The sequence below is a fragment of the Hevea brasiliensis genome, chromosome 1, assembly GCF_030052815.1.
Source record: "Hevea brasiliensis isolate MT/VB/25A 57/8 chromosome 1, ASM3005281v1, whole genome shotgun sequence".
Taxonomy (NCBI): domain Eukaryota; kingdom Viridiplantae; phylum Streptophyta; class Magnoliopsida; order Malpighiales; family Euphorbiaceae; genus Hevea; species Hevea brasiliensis.
The window spans coordinates 67875444-67894934 of record NC_079493.1 but is presented as its reverse complement, the minus strand read 5'-3'; the positions used below and the strand labels follow the sequence as shown (position 1 = coordinate 67894934).

The window sequence follows — 19491 nt, the reverse complement described above, 5'->3', positions numbered from 1 at the left end:
AAAACAAAAAAAATATATGTGCACAGGACAAAATAAATAAATAAATAAATAAATAAATAAATATATATATATATATATATATATATATATATATATATATATATATATATGAAAATTAAGATAATAATTGCAATAATAAAATAATTAAAAAAATAAAATGAGAACAAAAAGAAAATTTTGTTTGCTTTTTTATATTTATATACCTATCAATTATATACGTTGATTGTTTGCAAAAGACCTAATCAATTAAGGAAAAATACTCTATTTTAAGTTGGAGATCAGGTTACCCAGATTACATGGGATTTAAAACAAATATGGTAACTAATTTTCATTATGCAGGAAGTGAAAAATTCAAAATTGACATTTTCATCGCTTTGAATAAAAAAGTATATATATTTTTATATTTACATAAATATAGAAAAATAAAAAGGAAAATAAATTTGATTATACCCAGTGCATCATACCAAGTCAATAATGAGTATGAAACACTCGGTACTTAAAAGTGTTGGACAATATACTTTTTGAAATAATTTTTATTTTAAATATTATTTTTATCAATCATTTTAAATTAAAATTAATTCTCAATCTTCAATATTAAAAAAGTTTAGGAAAATTATTAAAAAAAGGCGAACTTTTAAAATTGTTACAATTATACCTTAAATTTTAAAAATTATAAATTAAATTTTATACTTTTTATATTTGTTTAATTATATCTTATCATCAATAAGTTCGTAAATGAAAAAGCCAATCAGGTGTTTTTCACCTTCAATTAACCCAATTAAATTCTATTTACTCTAACGATGCAAAGCTTTTAAGTGAAAAATAACATATTTGACTTTTTATTTATGATTCTTTTCTCTACTGTCTATAATAGAGTAGCATCACAGGATTATAAATTCATCGCCGTTGTTGCATTTACACCTTCCAAATTTCCTTTTCTTCAAATCTTTTAAGGTGTTTTGATCGAGTGAGAGAGACAAGAAGAGAGAAAATGTGTTTAGAGTTTTAATTTTAAGGGTTAGAATAATTAGAGTTTAATTAGATTAATTGAGGGGTAAACAATGTTTAATATAGCGTTTCCATTAGCTCTTTATTAGCCTAGTTGAAGATAAAATGTAATTTGATGAATATAAAAAACACATAGTTCAATTAATAATTTTTTAATTTAGATTAACATTGCAAAAATAAGAAAAGTTTGAGGTTTTTCTCCATAATTTTCCCAAAAAGTTCCTCATAATTAGGTTAGAAGTTCAAAATCGATAGTCTCATTATCTTAGCAATTTTCAAAAATACCAAAAAAAAAAAAACAGAAGGGAAGCTTATACATGAATTTAGTATTTAATAATACGGCTATGAGGTTAGATAGAAGCCGAAATATAAGCCAAATATCTCGTAAAACCTTTCAATATATCGAGTTATGAGAAGTATCGTCTGCCTCAGTACTCTACATAATAGTGTACTCCTCTCTCTCTCTCTCTCTCTCTCTCTCTCTCTCTTTTCTCAAAAATTCCACACTTACACGCACAAATGCTGAAATGCAGAACTAGCAAACAAAAGCACCCCTCGCATAGAAGACGGGAAACCCGTCACGGACTTGTTTTATAATTAGGTTTTCACCTATTATTCAAATAATAGATTCCCCTAATTGTTCTCTGCCGATACTTATAGTATTTACATTTACATTGCCTTTATTTATTCATTGCCCTTCCTTCCCAATTATCCGTCACGGGCTGCTACAAAACAATTTCTGCCCTCTTCACCTCTATGAAAATATATACTGCATCTTATTCTCTCAAGAAAGATACCTTCTTTTTCTTCATTTCATCCTTTCAAGGTTTCACACTCATTGATGGGTTCTGCTTCTCTAAACAGAGTGCCTAAGGTCTCTGTTTTCCTGAGCCTTTTCCTCTGTTTTTCTTTTTATTCGTTAAATCCAAGGGTTAGAGTTTTAGCACAATCATCGCCTGTTTTTGCCTGCGATGTTGTGAGCAACCCATCATTGGCAAGTTTTGATTTCTGTAATACGTCATTGGGATTCAATGACAGAGTTGTAGACCTTGTGAAGAGACTCACATTGCAAGAGAAAATTGGTTTCTTGGTTAATAGTGCAGGAAGTGTGAGTAGACTCGGGATACCAAAGTATGAATGGTGGTCTGAGGCTTTACATGGAGTATCTTATGTGGGTCCTGGTACACATTTCTCCAATGTCGTACCTGGAGCTACAAGCTTTCCTCAGGTCATCTTAACTGCTGCTTCCTTCAACGCTTCCCTTTTTGAAGCCATTGGAAAGGTATAAGATTACTATACCATTTCTCTCGTCTCATTATCTTCATTTGTTATTTAATCCAATAGTGAAGCGATTGAAATTTAAATGCATTGGCAGGTTGCTTTCTTCTTCTTCTTCTTCCAGATTTTTTTTTTGTAAACAATGTTTAGGATTTGCATTGAAGAGATTGAAAAAATGGGAAAATTGTGATCTACTAAATACTAACAATGAGAGTTTCGACAGAGGTAATAAATGTTCCAATTTTAAGGAGAAAACCTGTCAAATGATGGCAAATACTGCTGTGTCAGTTATTTATGGTAAAAATATCTATTTGTACAAGAGGGTTCTCCTCCCCGGCCCAAAATATGTGAATAGAAGTGAGTGGATGGAATAGACCAGTGGACCATTCCGGTCCGATTTTGGATTGAAATAGTTGATTTTTCGTTTTTTTGAAATTGGGGCAGAACCAAATTGCAGGTCTCTCAATTTCAGCTTTAATTCCATTTGATTTGAGCTAATTCAATAATAATTTTTTTTTTTTAGAAAAAAGAAAAAGAAAGTGGTTCTAGCTTGATTAGGGTCTATGGAACTCCGGTCTAATTTTCATTTAAGTTAGACCAAACTGGTTCCAGTCGGAAACCAAACTCAAGGACCTGACCGGTCTAGATGTAGATACGGTTATTCAACTGAAGTAGGTACTCAGTCTCGTGGTTGTTGCATTAGATACTGATATTTTTGGTGTGAACATCATTTTATATGTGCATTTGTTGGAAGAAGGTTGTTGGAATTATAATTGTGAATACTTTTAGTAGAGGGTTACAGCTCGCATGGTTTGTTGATTGAAGACCATTTTGATAAAATAAATGGATGACTGTCTATCCCTTATTAAAATCGTTAACTCTTATCTCGAAAAGGAAGGATTTACCTCTTTTGAACTCTTTGTTTATAAATTTAGCTAACTTGTACACTTTAGCATCATGTTTCTTCCTTACGATTGATGCATTTGTTATATCATATGTGACGTCCCATTATATGCAGATAACATAACAAATTAGGATGGCATTGTTTTTGCAAGGTGGTTTCTACTGAAGCTAGGGCTATGTACAATGTGGGATTGGCAGGCTTGACGTTTTGGTCACCAAATATTAACATATTTCGTGATCCCAGATGGGGAAGAGGCCAGGAGACGCCAGGTGAAGACCCATTGCTTTCAAGTAAGTATGGGTCAGGTTATGTTAGAGGTCTGCAACAAAGGGATGATGCTGATGACAATAGGCTTAAGGTTGCTGCATGCTGTAAACATTATACAGCCTATGATTTAGATAATTGGAAAGGGACAGACCGTTACCATTTCAATGCTGTGGTAATTAATGTTCACTGAATTAAATCTTATTCAATTATATTTATTTCAGCTTTTGCATGGTTAAAATTGTCATTCCTTTTCTGTCCTTTCTGTTGTTTGCTTTTGAATTGTGATGAGTTAGGTAACAAAGCAAGACCTGGATGATACATTTCAACCACCATTCAAAAGTTGTGTTCTTGATGGGAATGTTGCCAGTGTCATGTGTTCTTACAATCAGGTCAATGGTAAGCCTACTTGTGCTGATCCAGACCTCCTTTCTGGAGTCATCCGAGGCGAATGGAAATTAAACGGGTATACACTTGTTCTCCAAAATTTTCCCTCCTGTGCATGATTATACAGAATTTTTTTTTGAAACATGATTATACAGTTATATAGTTGATCATCTGCAGGTACATTGTTTCTGACTGTGATTCAGTCGATGTGTTCTACAATTCTCAACATTATACCAAAACACCAGAAGAAGCTGCAGCTAAAGCTATATTGGCAGGTAACTCCATATGTCACTTATTAATGCTTGTCTTGCTAATCACTCTGGAACCTGGGTATGCATTTTGATACAAAGTTCAATTACATGGTTGCTTATTAATTGCATTTTTTTTTCTTTCAAAGATGTTTATAATACTAAAATTCACAGTTTTTAATTTGACAGGGTTGGATCTCAATTGTGGATCCTTCCTAGGCCAACACACGGAAGCTGCAGTTAAGGCAGGATTAGTGGATGAGCCGGCAATTGATAAGGCTGTCTCAAACAATTTTGCCACCTTGATGAGACTGGGTTTTTTTGATGGCGACCCTAGCAAGCAACTCTATGGAAAGCTTGGTCCAAAAGATGTTTGCACAACAGAGAACCAAGATCTGGCCCGTGAAGCCGCAAGGCAAGGGATAGTGTTGCTTAAGAACAGTCCAGGATCACTGCCTCTATCTCCTACTGCCATAAAAAACTTGGCAGTAATTGGACCCAATGCCAATGTCACAAAGACAATGATTGGAAACTATGAGGGTATGCCTTGAGAATTTTACTCAATCTCAAACGATTTCTTCCTATCCTATATATCCTGATGTCTGCTGTCGTGAAGTGTAAACTGTGAACTATTAGCACAAGTTAGATTTCTGTGAAACTAAAATTCTATTTAGTTTGATCGACATGGAAATCATTTTGTTAACTGATATTGCAGGTACCCCGTGCAAATATACGACCCCTTTGCAAGGACTAACAGCATCAGTTGCAACTACTTATCAGGCAGGCTGCTCTAATGTTGCATGTGGCACAGCACAAGTGGATGATGCCAAGAAAGTAGCAGCCTCGGCAGATGCCGTTGTGCTTGTCATGGGCGCTGATCAGTCTATCGAGAGAGAAAGTCTTGACAGGGTCGACCTTCTTCTTCCAGGACAGCAGCAGCTTTTGATAACAGAAGTTGCAAACGTTTCCAAGGGACCTGTGATTCTTGTTATAATGTCCGGAGGTGGCATGGATGTATCATTTGCAAAGACTAATGACAAAATCACAAGCATCCTATGGGTTGGCTACCCTGGAGAAGCTGGTGGAGCTGCCATAGCTGATGTGATTTTTGGGTATTACAATCCAAGTAAGTACTTTCATTTTATAGTCTCCTCAGTAAGGCACTAAGGATATCTGAAGCAAACTGAAGTATTATTTCTCAGGTGGAAGACTTCCAATGACATGGTATCCACAATCATATGTGGACAAAGTACCAATGACAAACATGAACGTGAGACCAGATCCTTCTACTGGTTATCCAGGTAGAACCTATAGATTCTACACAGGAGAAACTGTTTATTCGTTCGGAGATGGGCTGAGCTATTCCAAATTTGAGCACAAACTAGTTCGAGCACCTAAATTAGTATCTGTCCCGTTGGAGGAAGACCATGCTTGTCGATCGTCGAAATGCATATCAATTGATGCTGTAGAGCAGACTTGTCAAAATTTAGCTTTTGATGTACATTTGAAAGTTAAAAATACAGGAAAAATTAGAGGAAGCCATACGCTGTTCTTGTTCTCTACACCTCCATCAGTGCACAATTCACCACAGAAGCATTTGGTGGATTTTGAGAAGGTTTCTTTGGACGCACAAACAGTTGGAATGGTGCAATTTAAGGTGGATGTATGCAAGCATTTGAGTGTCTCCGATGAATCTGGAAGCCGGAAAGTTGCCTTGGGAGAGCATGTTCTTCATGTTGGCAGCCTCAAACACTCCTTCACTGTGAGGGTTTGAATCAAGTCTTCAAATCCTTTGCAGTGTTTTGATTTCCTTTTTCCCTCATTTTCGAAAAAAAAAAGCATTTCAAAATGGAAAATTGTGCTGTGAGTTACAGGTTGAGAAGGTTTTAACAATTTTCTCAATAATTCATATTGCCAAAATGCTTGAAAATTTGCATTTTGAAATCCAAATTAGTGAAGTTTCTTTTTATTCTTTTCTATTTTATAGGGGTTCTTTTAGAATAAATTATTTATAAGAAAATAATTTAAAATATTCTCATATAATAATGTATGAATTTTATTTTTTTTAAATGAATTTTTTTTAAATTAAAAAAAAAATTATTTAATTCTAAATATGAGAATATATATATATATAAAAAAAAAAGATAACCAATTGAATTGAATTCCTATATCTAAAAGGGTGTATATTTATATATATATTTTAGAGATGATTTCATATTCTTTCCAATAATAGTAACAAGCTAGTTTCATCCATTGGCTCCACTCCCTCGTCAATTCTTTGCGTCCTCTTCCCTGAAATCAAGATAATGGAAGTGATAATATCCAATTCTCACCATCCATTGTGTCAAGCAGCCGAAATGCCTTCTTAACCTCCCCTTTTGCACACGAGTAATGCATCAGCCTTAAGAATGATCTCACGTTAGGCCCACACCTTCGTTTAGGAAATTCGTCAAGCGCATAGAATGTTGCCTCCAAATCCCCATTTTCATTTCATTGGCCCTTCAAAGAAAATATTAAGATAACAACCATCAATATCTACGCCCAACATCAAAGCTTTCGCATATATCTCAAAGCTCTGCAGCTACAAGCAAATTCAACACAAAATTAAAAGTTTTCACAGTTGGCCAACAACTATTACCTTTTGGCAAATCAAAAAGAGTTTCTATTATTTTCACTGTTTGATTCTTTGCATCATATCTTCAATGGCATCATAGTGTTAGTAATCACCAAAATCGCATCGCCTTCCTCGTCTTCATTGTCATCCAGAAGCCGCTTTTTCCGGCTCCGGCAATCGATTTATCATCTTCTTTCTGGATTTTTGTCCACCCATAACTGCCCTCCCCCTCCTCTGTTCCGATTTTGGAGCGAGTACATGTAAGATATAGCAGAAGAGGCGTGGTTCGCTAAGTGAATGGTGGGTCCGTGCCCAAGACTGGGGCCTAAGCTGTTAAAGAAGAGGCACAGTGTAATGCTTATACAATGAGGGTAGTTCTGGAGACATGTTAGCCAAGATTTCGATGGGGAGGGAATGGGGACTGGGGATGTATGTTGGTACATACTGGGCTTCACGGACTCTGGGTTTGGGCTTGGCTACTGTAGTTGCTGTTAATGCGCTTGGAAATTGGCGAGCGTTCGCTTGCCGATTATGGTTTGGGTCGTTAAGTTCGCGGTGGTGGTTTGGTTCTGAGCAACCTGAAAGCTGGCGTCTAGAAATAATTGAGATGGCTGGATTCTTAGGATGGTACTTGAGATGGATTATTGGATTTTTTTTTTCTTGACCAGGTAATCGCCACTTTAGCAATATTTTTAATTGGTATATTCTAAATAAGTGTACCTTATTTAATTAATAAATTTTAATATTATTAAAAAATATTATATATGTTCTTTCATGTGAAAAAAATTTTATTTTTTCTCTTCCGTAATCAACTATTTTATTGAAAAAAAGCATCATTTTATAAAAAGTTAATGTGATAATTGTAAAATTTCATTAAATTACTTTATTTTCTGTAACAAAGTAATTTTTCCTTGTTTTAAATCATGTAACCATAAAAAACATCTTTTAATTACATTTTTCTTTTTTTTTTATGAAAAAAATATTTTATTAATTAAAAATAAAATATAAAAGTGAAATATAAATTAATAGATTATATTTTTCGATAAATGAAATTAATCACATATATAAAAAATAATATAAATAATTTGAAAAATCTAATAGTATTAACAGAGCATATAGGTTAGCCAACAAGTGAGCTAAATGCTTCACTCTTCAACACTAGAATTTTATGAGCCTATTAAGTAGCTCCAAATTTAGATCTCTCACTGAAAAAAGAATTTGCACTTTGTAGAGCACTTTTCTTCAAAAAACAAAGTACCTCATTAACAAATACATATAAAAAAATTCTTAATAAGGAGTGTAACACCCCTCACCCGATTACAGTGTAGCCGAGCAAAGTGTGCTACATTCGGTGCCGGAGCACCCTATGTTATCTTACTTTATTCCTTTCATATTTTGATCTCGTTATATTTTAATATTAATTATTTTTATGAAGAAACCAAATGAGTTTCCCTATTTTATTACCAGTTGACGTATTTTACTATTTACCTGTTTGAAAGTTTCAATAATATTTTACAAATAAAATCTCATCAATTATTTTCATAACCATCTCATAATTTACATCTCATTCATATATCTCAATTTCATATTCATTTCCATGCATTATCTATATATTTCAAATCTGTCTTCGAATCCATACAATCTCATTCATGCTCAAATCATATAAGTAAAATTTTCAAATTTCTTTAATTTACATAATTTCATAATTTACATGATATATAAATTAATTACATATGAAAAAGCTAATTTATTAAATTACATTACATTTCTATTAATTACATGTTTATAATCTACATTATAATACAATATCTAGCATTTTATACTAAATATAAAATATGATCTATGTGGGCCCTATCTACATGCATTGCTGAGGAGGTGACAACCTTGATTACTTCAGGCACTTCTGCAGATCTGGACTCCAAAAATCTTAGTCAAAGTATCTGCGCGAGGAAACAAATCCATCGCGCTAAGCATTGCTGCTTAGTGGTGCAATAATAGAACAAGAAAATAATATACCAATAAAGAAAGAACGAAGCATAATTTGAATATTTAAGAATCAATTTAATTTAATACAATGTGTCTAATATTAATTATCTTTTGTTCTAATTTGTTCCGCTTTGGAAGCGTTTAATTCCTAAATTCACAGTGATAATGTACAATATACAGAATTAATAAAAATACTCAGTTTATATTCATATGGCAATAGAAAACACATTTAAAATATTTAGTTAAGTTATACCTATTTTTGCAACTCTTTTATCATTTTACTTAATAATTTTTTTTTTATGTGGTTTGGATCATTTCATAATTCTAACTAATTCTTTTGAAGTCTTATTAACTCATTTATTTGATTTCTAATATTTTTAATTACTAATAGTCTTAATTTATTTCAATAAATTACACTGCCCAAGTAACCTACGACAGGCTGACTAAACTGGATAACGGATCGTTGGCACTGGACACCGCAGTGCCTCGGGCCGTCATACCATGGGACGCAGAACGTCAACCACGTATGCAGTCAGTATGGCTAAAAAGCCGTGATACACATAATCAGGCATAAAAAGCCATGAATGTTGGCATAATGCCATGAATGCGGGCATAAAGCCATGAATGCGGGCACAAAGTCATAAATACAGGCATAAAGCCTTTTGCAGTACTGCTAAAACAATATCCTATTGGCATGCCAAACTATCCAATCTGACACATATGTCTAGGCAATACAATGGCACATAATATCATTAAACATTAATATATTGTGTTTTATGACTTCATTATTTCATAATAAATTTCAATTATAATTCGTACATTCATTTGATCATTTATATGATCACAATTCACATCAATTATCCTTTTTATACCATTGTACTCAAAATACTTCTCCTTTCTACAATAATGAGAACTAATGTCTCATTCATACATTAATATGGTTCATTTATTCATTCTTTATGTTATTCATATTAATCACAATTCTAAATAATGGTTCACATGTACCATTGTATTCAAAACATTTTTCCTTTTCTCATTTATACATTCAAGAATCTACTTATGTAATTGCAAATTTTATATTTCAAGTTGAGTTACTAATATTTTATGAATTCCATTTGTGATGGGCATATAAGCCCTAACTATCTATTTACATCAATTAGATGACTTATTTTTCATGTTTCCAGTAATCCATGAAAATTTCATGGACTTCAAATTTATGCTCTTAATTTCCTTTTAACAATTTTGACTAAGATGCATAGTCCACATTTGTCATACCATTCTAAGCATTAAGCTTAGAATTGGTTCTAGATCTTCATCTTAATTTGCTAATTATTTTGACTACTATTCACCTTACTAGTCAATCAAAATGTTGACTTTTTCTACTTAATGGATATATTAGTTCTAATTACACCAAGATCCCACATTTTGAGTTTTACATTTGCTAGTATTAATTGCCAATTGCAATTTAAAGTCCCCTAGATGCATTTCTAATTTCACATTTTGAATTTCAAGTTTTGGTGTCACTATTCACCTCATTGGTCAACAAAAATGTTGACTTTTGGATAGAAAATAGGTACATTGGTTTTAGCACCCCCAATGTACCACATTTTACATTTAAAACTTGTTGGAATTAACCACCAAATCCATTTCCAAACCTAAAACCAAAAGAGCAGAATTTTCAGTTTTTGTGACGCAACTTTACTGTTCCATTGGGTCCTATTTCAGTGGGAATTTGAGGAAATGGTAAACATGAAAGTTGTTCCTTATTTTGTCTAGTTGAATTTCTTTTTTTGAATTACTCCATTTGGAGTTTTGTAACTTCAGATATGGTCCAAAAACCACAGCTGGCCGGATTTCAATTCTGCAGAATTTACCAAATCTACAGTACCATGAACAGTGACTGCCACTGCCATTTGGGTTAGGTTCTGGTCATAATTTGGGGTAGGTTTCTTTATGAAAGTTGTTTGTCTATGTCTTAACTTGTTGCTGTAAAAATTTCAGGTCAATTGACCATTTCTACAGTGAGTACTGTTCATTTGGTCATTCTGCAGAATTGGCTTGCAGGGTACCCGGATTGGGGCCAACTTTTGGTCCACTTGCTTTGGTCTTTTGGGCATGGTTTCTTCAGAAAAAATGTGTCATTATAAGTCTAGTTTCATGTCCAATTGGCCAAACACCAATTGGACCTACACAGCCAAAGATATGGCAGTCCAAACAGGCTGGACTCACAGCCTCCCTGCTGTCACTAGGCAGCATGCCCATTTCAGTTTGCCATGCAATAGTTCACTCCTAATTATGGTCAACTTACCCCAAATGGTCACTAATTGACCATTAGAATGTTCTTTAACAATTTCCTAAGCAAAGTCAAATTTTCACTCCCAAACCCTAGCTCAAAGTCAAGGTTTTCACAAATTTCCTTAGTTAACTCTTTCATTCCTTATATATATATATATATATATATATATATATATATATATATATATATATATATATATATATACACTTTAAACATAATCTCTAATTCACTCTAAGTCCATTAAAACAATCAAACTCATTCCTTCCTTAGGGCTGCCGAAATTCATGGTATACATACACATGAATTCTTTTCATTTAATTTACAAATTCTTGTTCACTTTAAGTCCTTAACATGGAATGAAAGGGATTTAGGTATAAATATGCACTAATCTTTTTGAAACCAACCTTGAGCTTGTTATTCTTCAAGATTTCTCCTAGAATCATAATAATCATAATCAATTATAACTTCACTTTTCTAAATTAAATATCCAATAAAAATTCAACAGCATTTCCCCTTAAATTGGACTAAACTCCTATCATAAATCTTAAATCCACAACCACCCATTAATACCCAATTTGGCAGCTTGTGCATTCAAATTTATATATAATGATCTAACCGTTAGATAAATCCCAAATTTTAACCATATATTCAAGACATCCCTGTACAATATCAGTAAAAATTTTAGCATCAAATAATCTCTATATCATGAGATATCAAAACATTCATTCAGCCCTTCAAAATCTGAATTTTTGCAGAAATCAGTCTTACTCAGACAGCTCATGCAAAACAATTTATATCTCATAAACCAAATGTCTAAAATTCACCAAATTTTAACCCAGCAGCCTCAACATCCCAAATATCATTTGTACCAAATTTCATAATTTTATAAGCATCCTAACTATTTATTTTTCTCAAATTTCAGTAGCCAAAATTCAGAATTCAACCTACAGACAGCCTGTGTTCAACAATATATTTCTCCAAATCCAACCGTTGAACAATCACCAAATTTTAACCATAACTTCCACACATACATACCTCAAACATATCCAAAAATCAGCTGTAGATGTTGAGCCAAACTCACCTGGACGGAAGAGAAAGATGCTGCCCTGCTGAACCCCTATTTCTGCTACTGTTCATCTCCTTCTCCTTCTTCCTTTCTTTCTTTCTTTCTCTTTCTTTCTTATTCCAGCCCGTATGAAGAAGGAAACTGCTGGTTTCCTTTGTTTTTTTATCTCATTTTAAGTCATTTTTATCTCTTTTTATTGGTTTGTCAAATGGTGATTGGAGGGGGCTTTTAAATGACATCATCATATGTCATAATTAAGCATTTTCCTTCATTTTCTTTTCTTCTTTTCTCTACTCATTTTCAATTCAATTTTTAGTAATGTTTATTCATATTTTATGTCATATTAATTATTTACTCAACTGGACAAGTCGGCCAAAAATCACCTCTGAAGGCGAAATGACCAAAATGCCCTCCGTTTGGCTTAACGGGTCAAAATTGTCTGTACCGATTGAAAAATTTTTCTAAATATTTTCTTGGCATTCTAATGCCATAGGAACCTCAATGACTCTTCTCTGGAGTTCCAAAAATTATTTTATGAATTTTTCCCAGGGTCTAGGGCTCCTCGTTGCGAGAACCGCAACTTTACTCTGGTTACCCATCGCTAGGGCACTGGCTCATTTAACTTGGTTGTATTTTATTTCTAAAATTTTTACTAAATTTTTCTTATTAATATTTGAGTTATTTATGGTTCCTCACTTTAGTTTAAATATTTTTCCGAACGTTCTAGCTGTCCGGACCGACACTGGTCACCGGAACAGTAGAATGTACGGAATTGCTACAGTGAGGGTGTTACAAGGAGTAACTTCGTTAAAGAAAAGAAACACAATAAAACTCCACTAAGGAGATAGTAATGCAATCTAAAGAGCATTTGCAAATGCACTAGTCATGTTCAACTAATAATGATGAGAAAGAATATCGTCACACGAGAATCAAAACCATTATTTGTAATTAAATTATCAATACTGTAATGACCCAAACCAGGGGCCATTACTGGCGCTAGGGATCGGGTTTGCTTAAGGCTGTTGGAACTGGTAGTAAGCCTAAAACCTGAGGAACATACATCCATTCCTACATCTCATGATTTAAACATACTCTAAACTATACACCTTAGTCTTTTCATCCATACATAAAATTCATAACATAATAATGGTTCATAATTTGAACCTTAACATACATAAGAACCAAAGAGTAATGGTTCAACATGCATACTCTCATAAGGGTTAACATAATATATACATCATTATACTTAAAAATATTATATATTTCCTTTAAGCACTAGCACAGTACTATCCATTCATAAATTACATGTTCATCTACCCTTACACCATACATAAAGGAAAAGGTTAAAGATACCCTTGATGCTTTCTTTTCAAAGCACTCTTTTAGTCTTGTAATTTTACACTTGGGGGTTAGGGGAATGGGGTAAGCTTACACAAGCTCAGTGAGTAAACTAACAATCAATAATTATATTATTCACATATGTGCAATGCATCATTCACATAGGTCTTTATATCATAAACATTTTACGTAAGATGGACGTTATCATCAATAACTCTCCAAACTTTCATTTTAAACATGACCTATGTCATGTACCCTAAGGCAACTTACAGATCTCCCTTGAAGGGTAACTTAAAAATCTCCCCATGGGATTTATATTATGGATCTATAACATACATAATGTTACATAATCATAACATGGGGGGAGTTAGTGGGTCATTTAACATTCATCAATGCACTAACAATAAATTATGTAATTATGCAACATCTTCGTCTTCTAGATACATACATCCTAAATAAATATGATATAATGCATGAGGATGCTCATTAATTACCTATAAATGGTTTCCATTTTATTAAGGTTGGAGTTACTCACCTCTTGTATCCTATCAATCACCTTACTCGAACAGGAGCTATCCTTGGATGGTTAGCCTTTCGAGTCCCTTAAGCTCAATCTTATAAAATCGAACCTTAGAGTGTTATACAAGATTTTAAAAATCTATACATATCATAAGCATCATATTCTAGGCCCCTAGGAATTATAAAATCATGTTTTGGAACCTTAAAATAAAAGAGAGAAAAAGTCAAGCAGAACTCACTTTTGCTGTCGAAGTCCTAAACTTTGGCTGTTGAAATCGTAGGCCTTAGACAACACTTTTGTCAAGTGTTGACTTCGGCTGCTGAAGTCTTAGACATCGGCTACCGAACCTAGAAATTTTCCAGATTCTAAAAAATTGCATGCTTTGGCTGTCAAACCTTTGGCTTTCGGCAGCCGAATCTACGAATTTCTAGTATTTTCAAGTCGAAAACTTACATATTCCTTCTCCCATCAATACCCAAACTCATTTCAAAGTTCCAAAACACAATTCGATCACATTTATACATCTTTAGGGCCTAAAATAACTTGGAATCATGCTTAAAGCCTACATACATTCATCAAAATCTCAAATCCTAGGTTTCCCCCAAATTTAACTTAGCATATGTATGGATTTCTTCAAATCCATTAAGCGAAACTAGCCATTTAGGGCCCATAACACTTAAACATAACTATTCTAATAACAAAACATGAGATTTTCTCAAAAATTATAAAACCCTAGCCCTAACATGCATAAATTCCCTTAAAACTCAACTTTAAACAAATTTTCATGACATTAAATTTATAGAAATCTCATCTCTCATCAACTTTCTTAGATCTACCCATTAGATCAAGAAGAAAAGAAAGTTACCTTTTTTCTTGAAGCTTGGAGGTGGGAGAACAAAAACTAAAAAACTTGACTATACTCTTCCACACTTCTAAATAGAAGAATCCCCTCTAGATCTTAAAAAACCCTAAGAAATCTCTTCAAAGAGCTCATTGTATGCGTTAGTAGTTGAAAGAGAGAAAAGAAGGAAAATTCAAATGTTTTTGGCAGCAAAATAGACTTTGGACCCCATATTTGTCGAGGGACTTTTGGTTGTCGAAAGTTAAGCTTTTGGTTGCTGGAGTTGTTTTTGTCCAAAAGAGCTTTTGGGCAGGAAAAAGGGGCTTCGGCTACCGAAAGTCCATGTTTCGGCTGCCAAAACTCCTTCTACCAGAGATACTCACTTAATTTTTTTTTAAAAACATTTTTTCTCTTTTCTCTTTTCTCTTAAGTACATTTTGAACATTTCACACATACATAAGTATACCTTTACATCTTACCACCACTCTCTTGTTAGTGAAATTTTACTTTTTAATAGAATATTTTATCAAAAACAGATATTCCGACATAAAAAAATAATGGATATTACAAATACCTTAATATTATTTGAAAAACAATGTTCCCTATGGAAAACAATCTCGGCTGTCTCACAGCTTATGCTTTATGCAGGTGTGTTAGATAATAAGTATATCTCATAATTTTCACTCTCACTTCTAAACCAAACGACTATGGAAATTGACTCTAATGTACGCAGCTTCATAAATCTCACAAATAATCGAAAGTATTTGAGTTGCAATTAAATGTTTTCATTGATTGATTGGAAAAAAAATACAAAGCTTGATATTAAATGCGAAAGCTTGAAAAATAAAAGGCAGATAAAGTTAAAAATAAAGATAAAAGACTGATAGAGTCTAAATTGTTATTTAATTTGAATTGTTCTAGTTGTTGGAGGTTTTCATGTTGCTACTCATTTGATTTTTATAGTTCTTCTTGCAGGTACCTGGAAGATTTTTAAACTGCCATCTTCACATTCTGCAGTTGTTAGCAGTTACCATCCTACTCTTTAGTAACCATTTAGAACTGCTGATAGCCTCCTTATCTTAGTTAACCACCAAATAGCTCCCAAATATTTATCTAATAATTATCTCAGGCCAATAATTAATCAAATTAATAAAATAAAATTAATTAAATTAATTTTACAAAAAAATTAATTTAATTAATTCTTAGGCCTAAAAATAATTAATAAATAAATTAATTATTTTAGTATAAACAATTGTCCCCGCACTTGGACTGGCTGACTAATTCATTTCAGATAGATAATTAAAATACTAGATTTGGCTTATTTGCTGTTCAAAATTTATAACAAATTCTGCAGTATCTCCTATCCTTTTCTTGGTATTTTAAAATTTAAATTAATTCTATCTCTATGACTCCATCTTTCAATAGAATTCTACTCACTGCAAATTACACCTTCCCATAGCATTAATGACTCTTGAAGCCAATTTCATATTATCTTTTCTATTTTTCCCAGCCAAACTCAATAATCATCATTCTCAAATCCAAATTATTATTTCCATCAAAATATCACTAACCCATCTTATGTTTCCTTCCTTCCTTTTCCATTCGGTTGATTATCATTATGCAATTCCTTCTCTTTGGCTTTTCTTTCGGAGTGCAACCCACCTTGCTATTCAATTCTCAACTCCAACCATTGGTCACGGTGCACTTCTCTCCTGGCCTCCATTTGTGGCTATTGGTTCTTCCCTTCAAGTTACCGTTTGGTGAGCCACAATCATCATGCGAATCCTTACTTCGGTCTCCATTCACTCATTGACTCTTTCTCCTTTTTGACTCACATCTCACTGCCGGCCAATCAAGCAGCTGTAACTTTTAAGGTTCAGTTCTCATCAGCGGCACCGCTTGAACATCAGCTTTGGTCTCGCCATTGACTTTAACCAAGATCCAGCATTCTTCCTTCATGCAACACTCCTTTGCCATTTCTGCATTTTTGCTCAACTTGACTTTAGGTAATAACAAAATCATATATTTCCTTCTTAATTGTCACACCTTACCCCTCTGTAAGGCATAACATGATCCTGTAGAATACCTAATGAACTACCGAACTTTATCTATCGATAACTCATTAAGTACCCTACAAGGGATTTTAAAACAATTTTCTTATTTTTGATAAGTGGTGAGCATTTTCTAATAAGTATTTAAAACATTTAGTTAAAATTAAAACTAGTTAATATTTTTAGTCCATTTTAGTTTTTCGTAAATTTTATAAAAATTTTGACAGAGTTCTATCTATATTTTGAGAAACCAGTTCTTCAAATACCTGTAAAAAGCACTTCTAAAAATGTTTTCTCAACAACTACTTCAATTTCACAATCAAATTCAATCCATTTTAACAACTTCACAATCATTTCCATCAATTTCTCAAGTTCAAAATTCAATAATCCTCAAAATACTAACAATACATTTCATTCAAATAAAATAAAATAGTTCCACTCATATTTCATTAGAGACGAAACAATTTATATATATACATCATTACAAAATTTACATCAAAGGAAATTCAAACTAAATTTTGTATTAAAAACTTTGTACAAGCTGCTCAAGACCCATTTACATGTCCATACTTTTATATGCAATACATACATCAAAAGAAATATTTACAATTAGGGTATAAATTATACCCGATGACTTTAAGCTGATAGCTCCTCACACCTCAGCAGCTCAGTCTGCTGCTCCTCTAGTCTCTGTATCTACGACAGCAATAGAAGCTATCGCTGAGTACTAGGACTCAGTGGTGCACAATATACTAAAATAATCTTTATGCAAAACTTAAATCACATTTATTCAAAAAATTTGACTAAACATGAGCATTAAACACAAAACATGAATTATGAGATTTTAATGCAAACCAAGTTCATTTCAAAGTATCAAAACACATTTCATAAAACCCACAGTTAGATCATGCCATTCAAAACAAATAGAATCTCAATAGCCAGAGGCTAAAAAGAAATCACATCACAAGGCTAGCTAGCTCAAATATATGGATATCCATTCACATCCTTTTCTACTGGCACACCTCAACACTTCTCCAGAGAAGGAATCAAAATTCGAAACTAATTACCCCCACTAGTCATGCTAGTGAAGTGTTCAAATATATGGTCATGACACTGTGGTTTCAAAACTTATCTTAACAAGTTGCTAAACATTGTCATTTCAATATACATAATAACTTTCAACAATTTAAATCAAATATCACAAGAATGCCATAATCCAATATTTCACATTATTCAAAACAGTATGCAAAAGATGATTATAAAAAGTATACGTTGTGCACAAACCTCAAGTGAGTCACCTCTTGGCCTCGACTCAGTTCCTCGGGTTCTTTCTCGGTATTCTTTTCAACTGAAACAAATAATTTTACAATGTTTCAATATCATAATTTAACATAAATCCAAAAATAAATTTATCCTTATTTTCACCAAGCTCTAACATGCTAAACTCGACGTTCTCGAAATTTTGTATTTCGGGTTACTATTCACTATACTATTTAAGTCAAATTGTTGACTTTCTAAGGCTCAATAGGTATGGGAACTCCAACTTTACCCACATACCACATTTTGGTCACTAAACTTATTGGTTTTGGTCATTTTCTCAAAACTTAGGTATTTTAGGCAAAATGGCCAAATTTTCAGTTTTGGTGTCCCTAATTGTACTATTTCATTGGTCAGTTTACTGTTGAAATTTGGTAAAACTTTCTTCATAGAAAATGTTCCCTATTGTCTTAAGTTTATTCTCCTTTTTGAATCACCCCAATTGGAGTTTTGTAGCTCAAGTTATAAGCAAATTACGTTTATTGTTCATGAGGCAGAATTTTGTTCTGGCAGATTATTAATTCCAACTTTGTTCAGCAATTTGATCAAGTTAGGTCCATAATTTGGTCTAACTTTCTTCATATGAAATATTCTACTATGCCTTAGGTTTCCATCGGTTCAAGAATTACCTAAATCGGAGTTTTCTAGAGAGAGTTATAGCCATTGAAACTTTACTGTTCAAATGGCAAATCTGCAGTCTGCAGATTAAGTGACCCAACTTTGCTCAGTAATTTGATTTGGTTAATGGCATAATTTGGGTTTGTGTTCTTCATGAAAGTTTTAGATCTATATCTCATCTAACCAATGGTAAAATTTCAGGTATTTTTGACCTGCCTAGCTGGAGTTATGACCAAATGAACAAATACTGTTCATTTGGTCAGGTTGCGCAGAGGCAGACTGTGATTTCTCAACTTTGGTCAATTTGTTCACTAGGTTTTAGTCACTTTCTGGGCATGCTTCCTAAATGAAAATTGTGTCATTTAGTGCCTATTTTCATCCCCTATTGGTCCCATATCCATTAGACTTATAAAATTTCATTTTTGGTCCCTCAAAGGGAGTTTTAGTCATGCTGCCAGCACATGACCTTATCCAATTCGAATTGGCTTTTAATTCCAGCACTTCTAACACACCTCATTTGGTCACAAATGACCATTTTTCACTTCACAATAGGTCAAAGACACCATTTACAAATTTCTCCAAACTTTTCCCTCAAAACCCTAGGTCTCAAACCCTAACCACTCTAATCCATTGCAATTAACTAATTCAAAGCATATAAACACAATCTTTCAACTTATTCAAGCTTCTTAACATGTTTAACTCAATCAAACTCATGCAAATCACTCTCCCCTCCCTGCTGGACGAATTTCAGTTTA

At 33.1% G+C, this 19491-nt stretch overlaps 1 protein-coding gene and 1 long non-coding RNA gene across 2 annotated transcripts; one reads left to right on the top strand and one right to left on the bottom strand.

Annotated features, from left to right (window-relative positions):
* Window positions 1–1573: 1573 nt before the first annotated feature.
* On the top strand, window positions 1574–6058 carry LOC110662087 (beta-xylosidase/alpha-L-arabinofuranosidase 2). The gene is made up of 7 exons (XM_021820964.2): window positions 1574–2290; window positions 3342–3629; window positions 3751–3920; window positions 4019–4116; window positions 4279–4629; window positions 4805–5215; window positions 5292–6058. The coding sequence occupies exons 1-7, from the start codon at window positions 1850–1852 to the stop codon at window positions 5861–5863; spliced, it is 2331 nt and encodes a 776-aa protein (XP_021676656.2). The 5' UTR covers window positions 1574–1849; the 3' UTR covers window positions 5864–6058.
* Window positions 6059–6241: 183 nt separating this feature from the next.
* Window positions 6242–7493, bottom strand: LOC131179278 (uncharacterized). Its single transcript, XR_009148242.1, has 2 exons — window positions 6728–7493; window positions 6242–6588 (listed from the first exon to the last, which is right to left on the bottom strand). It is a non-coding gene; the product is annotated as an uncharacterized LOC131179278 (long non-coding RNA).
* Window positions 7494–19491: the final 11998 nt, after the last annotated feature.